Genomic DNA, 11,701 nt, shown 5'->3' on the forward strand with positions numbered 1-11,701 from the left:
GGGCCGTCAGTCTCGCAGCCTCGTCCTGTCCTGTCGCCACGGGATACGGCCGTCACTCCGGCTGAGAGTGAGGAGGCAATGACAGTGACCTGACGGCCAATAAATGCTGGGCTTCTCTGCCTGACACCCAGGGGGCAGTAAAAATCGACAAGGCCGTGGTAGCACATTAAGCCCCATAAAGTCCTTGTGTTGTTTTTATGAGCTTTCTGGCTCGCATTTAAAGGCCTGACATTTTACACTACACTGCAGTATATCAAACACCCTCAATCAAACATCAGTGCTCTGGTGATAGCTGGGAGAGAAAACTGCAATCTGCTGTTCTGGGAAAAAAGGAAAGTGGGGCAGTTACCTGGACTGTGGCAACCAACAACAGTAACAGTGTCTCATCAATGTGAGGATGTGATCATTATACCAGTCATTAAACATTCTCCATCCAGGGAATGAGGTGGGGTGGTGATCATCCAACATCCCGACCTCATTAATGCTCTTGTCGCTGAATGCTGTCAAATCCTCACAACAATGCTCCTCCAAAATCTAGTACAAAGTCTTCTATGCATGGAAGAGACAGTGACCCCAACAAAAGCAGGATAAACTCTTGTTTTGTACTCATGATTTTAGAGGAATGAGCAGGCGTCCCAATACTTTTGTCAATATAGTGCATTGAAACATTTGCACATTTGATCTTTATTTTACCAATATTAAGAGATGGCGGTAATATAACTGAAGCAATGACATGGACAAATGTATTGGGACACTTTCCTTACATTCACACTTCCCATTAATATCAAACTTGCTTGGTCTCTTTCTAAGGTAGATGCAGTACTTTAACATCAACTGTGGCAACAAGAGCCACCTGTAGGTCCCATGATGACATTTTAGGATTGCTAAAGGCTTCTTTACTCATCTTATGGTCTTTGCTCTTGGGCTGAACTTGCTAGGACGGCCTGATCTGGCCATGCTGGCAGTTGCTTCACTTGCAAATGGTTTAGCAGACAGTGGAGCGGCTGATTTCTAACTGTTCTGAGATCTTTTTAAACACTTTTCCAGACTCCTCTGCATCTACAGCCTTCTTTCTTCAGGCCTCGGAGAGTTCTTCGGATCTGGTGATCATGGTAATCTTCACCACTCAATCAAGTCAACAATCAAGAGCAAACCAGACTAAATGTCTGAGGTTTAAATAAGACAGACCTGCGTATGATTCTGATATTACACTTTTAAAGTAGTGATAAATGTGGGGGGTTACATGTGTCATCTCTCAATTTTGTTAACATGAAGATCAAATGTCCATATATTTAAGTGTAACAATGCCTCTAATCTTCAGATTTGCACTAGTGGGCTGGGCCTAATATCATGAGCTGTGTCCGAAACAGAGGGCAGCTGCATTTATGCCTTGCTGCTGATGCTGACTCATTGGCATTGTGGTGAAGGTACCTACAACCGTCATGTTTGAGACGGACTTCGAAGGCAGCGATACTTCATGACATTGTCAGGGTATGGACAACTACTGTCAAAAATATATCATTAGCCATAAAAATCCACAATTCAGTAATTTCACTGACAGTTTCTCAGCAGGAATAAAATATTAGGAGAAAATAATTGTCAATAACTAGATGGCTGCATTGGTACAGTTTTCTGCCATGTTGCTTTTTCTCTCAAGACAAACCGATGATAACCCAGAGGACCATGGGATATGCTAGGCAGCGGAGGATACATCTACACTGCCTTCACAAATTGACAAGATGAAGGAACCTTAGCAGACAGCATGTTTATACCATGCTTCGTCATTCCCTCCCACTCAGCTAGCCTTAAGACCCTCCCTGATATTGTGTTTACCTAAAACACATAGTATGAATAAGTATGTATACATTAAATATTATTAACTTGCTTTTATTATTTTACGTGTAACCGTGACAATACAGCATTGCTAATTTTACAGGGCGGCAGTGTATTTCGATGGGCAGTGTATTCATAGGTTAAAAAGGGCAGGGGAGCAGGTTGAGTGGCATGACACGGGCTACTGCTGGGGACGCTGAAGGTTGTGGGGTTAAGGCAGCAGCAGTGACAGACCCATTAGCAGCAACAGCCCTACTGACACAGTCCTGCCTAACAGCTCTGAGTGAATTACAGTGAGCAGACCCCCACCCTCCAAAGCACAGGCCTGGTTAAAGTTGCGGGGGGCTTTCTTTTTCTCCTGTGTGCAATAAAAGCTGATTAGAGTTGAAACAGTTGGCCGGTCCTCTCCTCCTTCACAGCTGCTGGATTAGCGGCTGAAGCCTGTCATCTGTGAAATGAAATTTTGGATGGTCGAGCGGGAAGAGTCCACATGAGGGTGGGGGGTGGGTTGGTGGGGGTGGCGGGTGTGTATGTGTGTGGGGGATCTGAGGAGAAGGTCTGGTAGATGGCAGATGTAAGGTCAAAGGTTCATAGGAGGTAAATAATATTGAGCATATTATGAATTCTCCATGGAAGCCCATTCCCTCAAAAAAAACAACAACAACAACAAAAAAAATAGTAAATTGTAAAAGCATACTGTAATGAGGACCACAGGACTGCAGACATTTTCCAAATTAAAATGAGAAAGTATCTTAAAACAATGAAATTGTGTCTTAAAATAATGACTTAGTATCTCAAAATACTGAAAATAATAAGAAATCATCTCATGTCAAGAATGAATCTCAAAATACTGACTTAGTGTCTCAAAATACTGAGATAGTATCTCAATGATAGCATTTTAAAATAATGACTTAGTATCTTAAAATACTGAGATATCTCAATAATGAGATAATATCTCAAAATAATGATGTAGCATCTAAAAATAATAAGAAATCATCTCAAATCAAGAAATTATCTCAGAATACAGAGAATATCTCATAATTTTGAATTAGTATCTCAAAATAATGAGAAAGCATCTCAAAATAATGAATTAGTATCTTAAAATACTGAGATAATATCTCAATAATGAGATAATATCTTAAAATAATGATTAAGCATCTAAAAATATTGAGAAATCATCTCATATCAGGACATCTCAGAATAATGAGAAAATATCTCAAATATTGAAGTAATATCTCAAAATACTGACTTGGTATCTCAAAATACTGCGATAGAATCTTAATGAGATAGCATTGTAAAATAAGGACTTAGTATCTCATAATACTGAGATAATATCTCAATAATGATATAATATCTTAAAATAATGATCTAGCATCTAAAAATAATAAGAAATCATCTCAAATCAAGACATTATCTCAGAATAATGAGAAAATATCTCAAAATGTTGAAGTAGTATCTCAAAATGATGAGAAAGCATCTCAAAATAATGAAATAGTATCTTAAAATACTGAGATAATATCTCAATAATGAAATAATAGTATCTCAAAATACTGTGATCTGTAAGGTGGCAGGAATGGGCTTCCATAATTCTCTCATATGTGTATGGAATGGTGATGTGTGTGTCTTGCTGATTATGTTATAAACTGTTTTCTCCAGCTTATAAACAGCTGTTATGGTGATGTTGACCTTTGCAATCCTGATATAGAAGTCTGCAATATGCAAATGAGCCCCTTAACCAATCACAGTTTTCTGGTTTTCTCTGTGCTGCAACCAATCACAGTGTTTCTGTGAATGTTTTGGTCAAAAGGATTCAGAACAATGAAGGCCGATCTGAAATGTCACATTATTGATTCACCTATGAGGTTTCAATTTACTTCAAGGCAGATCACAATCACAGCAGTTTAATCGCACAGCTCCAGCTCTCGGGTAAAGACCTACAGGGCGGGGGGCTTCACAGCTCCATCATATTCAGCACACGTCGAAGACTTGCTGAACTTGTGAACTTCCCCGTATCGTGATTGAATGTGCCCTAAGCAGAAATCCCTTCAAAGCAGAGAAAAGCCCCCAATCTTAGCCCCCCGCCCTCAGCGTCTGATCCTGCATCGCGGAAAGACACAGAGTCAATGTCAAGGCTTTGGGTCTCTGGGCCACGCAGGTCGACGATAAGGCTCCTGGTACAGCTCCGCAGGGGATTCCCATCTAAAACAGAAGCATTAGATAATGGAGGCACGGGGTCACAGCCCTGAAAGCTACAGTCTGCCTGTGTGATGTGTGGGGATCATTCTACACCATTCTTTTGGAAATTCAGAGGACACTTTATTCTATAACTAGGTGCCCAAGGTGCAAAGTACAGGGGTCCTGGGATGTCCAGGACCTCTTATTAATGTCTTAGGATCCCTAAAAGCCTCAAACTATAGGCCCAAATTCTGGGATGTTCCTGAAAATAAGCTGTAAGAGCATATTTTAGCATCATATTTCTCCATTAATGATGCTGAAATACTAATTCAGGAAAATGATTATTAGTGTTTAACTGTCGCCTGCTTTACTCTCAAAATGGTACGAAATTCAGAAGACAATTTATTCTATAACTACATGCCCAAGGTGCAAAGTACAGGGGTCCTGGGAGGTCCAGGACTCCTAAAAGCCTCAAACATAGGACTAAATTCAGGGGTACTCATGAAATTAAGCTCTAAGAGCATATTATAGCATCATATTTCTCCAGCTAAAATACTAATACTAATTATTTAATTACATTACTAATTATTATGATCATTATTGGTGTTTTACTTTATCTTCTTACAATGTAGCTAGAATCCAGTCTGTAGCATCACTAAAGCTATAACACTGCTCTGCCACAGGGTGGCGCAGCAGTGAACTGATTCACCTAGTTAAACATTGACTTTCCAGTTGTAGCTTATAGTCAACAGCTGTGTCCCAACTACATACTATGTGCTAATCTTATTAGTGCGGGTTTGGAAGGTTAGTACACTAATACTAACATACTAACTCGTTTTCTATTAACAGGAAGTGATGAAGTCTAACGGCTGCTTTGAGGGGTGGGGATGTAGTACCCCGGCGAAAGCTAGGCCACTTAAGCTCTTTGGGACCTGGATGGCCATGGCATCAAACTCATAATCTCCCAATGACAGAGACAACAGACCAGTAGCACCACTCGGGAGCCCAGTGACATTCAATAATTGGACATCCCCGCTTACCCCAGTTAATGTACCCCAGTATTAGTTAGTGTGTGACTGTGTGTATTTCTAAAAAGTTATAAACACATGTTTAAGGTGTTTTAGAAGACATCTGATATCTTGCAACACTCTCTGCTTGCATAGTGGGGGTGTAGGGTGTGCATTATTATTATTATTATTATTATTATTATTATTATTAATATAGTAGGCAACGATCAAACTATTGCTATAACTAAAATTACTATAATTACTATAAAGGTGTGTAACATTGATATATAAACTAGAGCTGGGCGATATGGTAAAAATACCATATAAAGATATATTTTCAATATACAGGTAATTACAAACTAAAAACACTGGTAGCAACAGATTCTTAAAAACTACTATTCAGAGACTCTCCTGTACAAAATACAGTGGTTTATATTCAACATATACTGCTCCTCATCTAATTAAACCAGTCTAATTACACTGTTAGTAATAAAACCTGCAGCTGATTTATGTTTATTAAGCACCAACAGTATCCTCCATATGCTTAGTAAAGCATATTGTGACCACGATTATCACAATATGATAAAATATCATTATATTGCCCAGCCATAATACAAACCACAACAATCATGAGAATCATAGATGCCTGATATTTTATTTATTCATTTATTCTTCTACACATTATAACAAAAAATAATTTTGGTTATTCCCTTCACGAGAGTAGAGTAAGAATGCTCTTTGTGTTATATTCAAGTTTTTATCTAAAGAGAAACAAACAAATACTATGAAAAAAACATTATTTTACAGAGAATATAAAGTAAAGCAATACATAAAGTAAATACCACAACACCGTTATTGTTCCCATTGGTACAGTTACATTCCCTAGTGCTTGTAGCATTAAACTGAAACTTTAAAAAATAAAAAAGGCACAAGGAATTATATTACATGCAACCCATGACATCACTATTTTAGCTATGTGTAGTAAACACTGGAATATATGTACTAACTGTACTTGTTCAGTTCCCTGTCCAAGCTATTACAGAAAATGTCTCAAAAGTGCAACTATTTGTAATTAGCGGGCCAAGCGGTTATATATAAATATGACAGCTTGTTATATATATAAAATCCTTCCATTTATATGATTGAGTGTATTTTTGAGTTTGAGTTGCATAGCCAGGATGCACTGATTTCCTGACTCGTTCACAGCCAGTCTATTAACGTGTATAAGAAGTTAGTGTGTACTAACCTAACTCATGTGTAAGAAACCAAAGTGCTTTGATTGAAAGGCAGTCCTAAACATGCATCCATGCAATAGTGTCTGTTTTAAAATACCTCCAGTCTGGAAAGATCCCTGAACATTAGGTCTATTACAGACAAAAGTACAAAAGTAACTAAGTAAGTTTTAAAGACTATGTTTAAATCCTTCTCTTAGAAACGGAAGCAGTTGCCATCATTTGTATTCATCCATTTGACGGGAAAAAGTGCTGTTCCCAAGTGACAGATTGTCCAAATCACCTTAAAAAGGTCACTTCATATTTATATTCATATTAATGCTAAAGAGAAATTCAATCTTCAAGTGTTAACGATACCTGAAGGGTTCTCACCCCTCGGTTCTAAGTGGAAAGTATGCAATTTGAATGTAATTGCAAGTGTAAATGTCTGGCGGTCTAGAATGTGAAGATATAAACTTTTCAACTTTCCTTTAGTTGCAAAGATAGTTAAAAGTTAATGTACAGAATGTGACTGATTTACTGTACGAAGTACCATACAGACACCCACGACACCCATTAAGCCGTAAACAGACATTTGACCATTGAAGCCTGGCCCTCGTTTTAGGTGGAAACCCACAGTACCCTTTGGCAGGCATGGGTAATGTGGAGGCTGCAGGGGCAGAAAAGTCAGGAGGAGTGCCGAGCCTTGGGTTGATCAGTAGAGGTCGCTGAGGCCTGCAGTTTTTCTGGCTTTCTGCATCAGAGCTCGTAACTGGAACTGTTTGCGTGACAGAAGCCTCACATGCTGCAAAATATACACACACACACCTCATTCATTTGATATGTCAGGAGTATTATGCTTTACAGTTGGGCAGTGTAAATCAAATCACATTTTGAGCGCCCCCTCATGGACAGCAGTACCCATGCATCTGTTGACAGGTTTAGAGATCCAGCAGGGGCATCTGAAGGTAAAGAAGCCAATGGACTGAGGCGGTAGAGTAATACTACAGGATTATACGCTAATATGACTCTAGGTTGCGCAGCTCTACACAGTTCTGGTGAGAGGTCGCTCTCGTGAAGCTCCACCTAAGCTCCATAGTGCAGTAGCAGCGTTCCGGCTTGAAGTAGCAATGACAGAGACGCAATTGTCCTTGTTACAGTCAGTGGAGCATTAAAATGATCCTGAAGCCGCTATTTTAAGGTAAATTTGCTAGACAAAGTTGCTTTAATGGGAATATCCAATCAAGAATGTGCTCATTCCAAAATAACAGAAAATTGAGCAAATATTACAACAGTCTTCTGATCTGTCTGGTGGGGTAGAATGGCCCTCCCTTTCCCTACATCACTCAGTGTGATGCTGGCCAGTGAAGGCGTCTACTAGCTGAATTAACAGATATGTCAGTGTTTTAAATAGTTTCTATAGTAATACATATCTGAGAAGAAGCATGTATTGGCCTTAACTGTGGGTAATAGGGGTAGATCTAGCTGGGGAGCTAGAAATCTGCAAAAAACATCATATATGCTTTTATATATGTTTGTGTGTGTGTTATATAAAAAGCATATATCAGGGCTTTGCAGATAGTGTGTGTGTAATATATATATATATATATATATATATATATATATATACAATATATATATCTTGTCACAGTGAGGTCAGAGATGTACAGCCCTAATAAAAAGCCATGGTAAACGACAGAAAGGCAGGAGAGATGGAGGCACGACAACAGTGGAACTGACCTTGAGGAACACATCCAAGTCTATAACTCCTCTGCGCAGAGCCTCCCCCAGGTAGAAAATGGTGTCTTCTATGGCGTTTTCCTCAGCATAGAGGTTCAGGATCTGTCGGTAGAGTGGTGCTGTAGGCACAATCAAGTCATCGATATCGTTGTTCTCCGTCTGGTTCTCCATTTTGCCCAGAGCAGCAGTTAGCTCTTCGTCCTTCAGCTTTAGAAGCTCAATGTTTTTGTCCACATCTGTCTGAGTAATAAAAACCAAAAGCAAGAATCTTAAACACAATTCCTAATACTGTATCATACCTCTAACAAGCATGGCACACGACAAGAGCCGTCATAACCAGTATATTGTTGCTGTCAGGACAAAACCTTATCTTTACATTATTCAAAAAGGCCAGTGGCCTTTTACTGTACACTTTAAAAGTGGACCAATACAACCGATCAAAAATTAATCGGAATAAAATCTTTTCACATTAACTTGCATTACAAATTCTGAACATTCTTTTTTGTTAAAGTTACCACGGAGGAGAACAGCAATGTACTGATACTGCTTGCTATTGAAAGACAGAAAAAGCCATACTATCTCTTGATCCAGCTTGGTCACCATCTCCTCTAGCTTTTGGTGTCCCTTTTTCAGGTCCTCCTCGGTCCTCTTAAGAGCATCTAGCTCAGCCTGAGCTCGGTCCATCTCTTCCTTCATCCTCCAGCGTAGCTTATCACTCACCGCGGACACCAGGGATGCACGGATCGTGTCCTCACCGATGGTGCCATCACGAGTAGGACCTGGGTTTGAAAGTATAGTATTAAAAAATACATTTTATCCATATGATCTAGTTAATACTGTGCAGTCAATGTAGTTACTATACACAGGTTATTTTTGTTTACAAGATCTTTAAAACTGGTGTAAATCTGGGTTTTAATAGGATACCTGCAGTTATTTAGGTTCTAGAAGTGTTGAAAATACCCCAAATACACCCATGTTAGCACATCATGAAGTAATTAATCATCATTTTGGCTACCATACATGTATACTGACTTACCCCCTGTAGTGGCAGGAGTCACAGGTGTGTAGTGTGCTGACCCTGACGTGGCTGGATATCCAGAACTTCCTGCAGGGTACGGATAACCCTGATAACCTCTAACACAAAAACAGGACAAACGTTGGAGACCACAGATTCAAACTGTTGTATAAGGACAACAATGAAGACGTCCTGAAGGACCCTTAAAACCTCTTACCCTGGGTTAGCAGAATGGCTCTGGACAAATGGACTAGCTGGTGGATTTCCCATATAAGAGGCTAGAAACAAGAACACACAGATACAGTTCTAGCTGATTAAGTCAGTATTTTCAGTCAGTTTCAGACTGGAGGCTTTGTTCAGACAGTGGTGATACACTATATGGACAAAAGTATTGGGACACAACTCATTTCAATCAACGCCATTGTCACAGGTGTATAAATTCAAGCCCCTACCCCTGCAGTCTGCCTTTCTCACACACATTAGTGAAAGAATAGGAGGTTCTAAGAAGATCACTGAACTCCAGCGTGGTTCTGTATGTTATAGGAGACACCGCTGCACCAACAACAACAAGTCAGCTGGTGAAATTTCCTCCCTCCTAGATCTTCCTCCATCAGCTGTGAGTGGTATTATTATTGAACAGTGGAAGCGTTTAGGGGGAACCACAGGGAGCAGCTCAGTCACAGAGTGTCTGTCAGAGTAAAATATAGTAAATAATATAGTAATATAGTAAAGTTACAGAGCGTGGTCAGGGCCGAGTGCTGAGCTGAGAGCAGAGTGCCGAAAAGTCTCCAACTGACTCGATTACTGCAGAGCTCCAGACCTGCAGCTGTTAGTGCTTAGAGCAAAGGGGTCCAACTCCAGTAGGTGTAATGTGTAGGTGTGCCAATACTTCTGTCCATTTAGTGATATTTCGTATTATGTTTTATCCAGATCATGATTTAAACTGATAAATCAATATTCTGCCTTCTCGATTAGCCTCTCAAAAGGAGGCATGGCTCTGCAGATCTCTCATTTCAGTGAAAACAACTCCTTTATTTACAGCTATTTCTGTATCCAGCTGACTGCCTACAGAAAGGCCACTAATTCAAATCAGCAGCCATTGTTTCCACTTACGGGTAGGTGGACCAGCAGGTTGAAAAGCTTGGTAAGGTGTTTGTGTGGTGGGCCGTGAAAAGACTGGGGGCTCTTCTCCAAACACCACAATCATCACCTGGATTAGCCCGAACAAATCTGACTGAGGCTAAACAACAAATAAACAAATTATTAAGCAAAATTAGACATTTATTTTAGGACTACAATGAACAATGATTGGCTAATTAACGATTATTCTCCTCTCACTTACATGCTTCCATTCATGCAGGTACGGCAGGTAGATCTTTCCATTAGCGTCAACATGCTTCCCTGTTTTGATCATCATGGTGCTGGTGGGCTTGACGAAGCAGATGGGAGGATTGTACGGATAGGAGTCGAGCAGCCAGAGGCATATGGGAATGTTGTACACGTTTCCTAAAAAGAAAAAGAAGAAGCAGCTGAAGGCTATAACAGTAGAATCTCTACGACCTAGACTTAATCAACACAACGCGAGGCGATCATTGTTTAGGACAGGCGGCATGATGTGTGCGACAGTGCTGTATTGTGATGGAGCAACGAAGGCCACGGTCTGTAAGTTAATGTCGTAATGAATTCCTAAGAGGGCTGTTTCCATACCTCTGTAGCTTACAGGCACAGTCCCTGCAAGACTCATCAACTCTCTGGTGGAGCCATCGTTGAACACTAAAAGAGAACGGAAAGATGTTTTAGCTTTTAACACAAGTAGAAATATTAGAAGTACTGGTAAAATACAGAATTTAACAGGTAAACATCATATATATATATATATATAACATTTTACTTAAAATACTTAAAATAAAAGGTTTTACATACAGGAAGTCAATGTCCGTTCCCATTTTTTTTTTTTTTTAAATAGAAGAAAAATTTTACTAGTATAAATCAATTTTTTACAGTTTTATCACACTAACACACAAAAACTGACAATCTAAACACAATTCACCAAAGCTTTAATCAATAACAAAAAAAAAAACCTACTGTCCTTACATTTCAAGCAATAACCCGTTCATACACACAAACCCTAGAACTCCTAAACTCATTTCCCAATCAAATACTGCACATTAATAAATCTGAATACTTAAATAAAGTGAAAATGACGAGAAGAGGTACATTTTCAGCCTCTTTATCTAATCAAGACATTATGGTAATGTATTTTTCGACAAATTACAACTCAGTTCAAACTGAATTACAAGTGTATTTCTCACATGTAACATAAAATCTCATTATGTAAGAATTGAGAAGCCAATTGTACTCATTTTAAACCATTATTACCATTCAGAACTGAAATCCTAGAAATCCTAAAAATGATCTACAAACATATGTGGTGGCTCAGCGATTAGAGCGCCGGGCTATCGATAACAGGGTTGTGGGTTTGATTCCCGGGCTCGGCAAGCTGCCACTGTTGGGCCCTTGAGCAAGGCCCTTTACACTCTCTGCTCCCCGGGCGCTAGAGTTGGCTGCCCACCGCTCTGGGTGTGTGTGTGTACTCACTGCCCCTAGTTCACTAGTGTGTGTGTGTGTTCACTACAACAGATGGGTTAAATGCGGAGGACACATGACAAATACGTGCACCTTTACCTTTTATACAAACAATTTTAGTAGCACTAATATGT

The 11,701-nt window shown here is 39.6% G+C and overlaps 1 protein-coding gene across 2 annotated transcripts in view; it reads right to left on the minus strand.

Moving 5' to 3' along the window:
- Window positions 1-5,651: 5,651 nt before the first annotated feature.
- The window catches only part of tsg101b (tumor susceptibility 101b), a 7,411-nt gene continuing 1,361 nt past the window's right edge, over window positions 5,652-11,701 (minus strand). For both annotated transcript variants that reach the window (XM_072671159.1, XM_072671160.1), the window contains exons 3-10: window positions 10,689-10,754; window positions 10,324-10,487; window positions 10,095-10,221; window positions 9,199-9,259; window positions 9,003-9,100; window positions 8,543-8,745; window positions 7,967-8,206; window positions 5,652-7,031 (exon numbers count right to left, since the gene is read on the minus strand). In XM_072671159.1, the coding sequence (XP_072527260.1) occupies window positions 6,942-7,031; window positions 7,967-8,206; window positions 8,543-8,745; window positions 9,003-9,100; window positions 9,199-9,259; window positions 10,095-10,221; window positions 10,324-10,487; window positions 10,689-10,754 (1,049 nt within the window). In that variant the 3' untranslated portion in view covers window positions 5,652-6,941. The remainder of the gene's footprint in view (window positions 7,032-7,966; window positions 8,207-8,542; window positions 8,746-9,002; window positions 9,101-9,198; window positions 9,260-10,094; window positions 10,222-10,323; window positions 10,488-10,688; window positions 10,755-11,701) is intronic.

Source organism: Salminus brasiliensis, chromosome 25, assembly GCF_030463535.1.
Source record: "Salminus brasiliensis chromosome 25, fSalBra1.hap2, whole genome shotgun sequence".
NCBI lineage: Eukaryota > Metazoa > Chordata > Actinopteri > Characiformes > Bryconidae > Salminus > Salminus brasiliensis.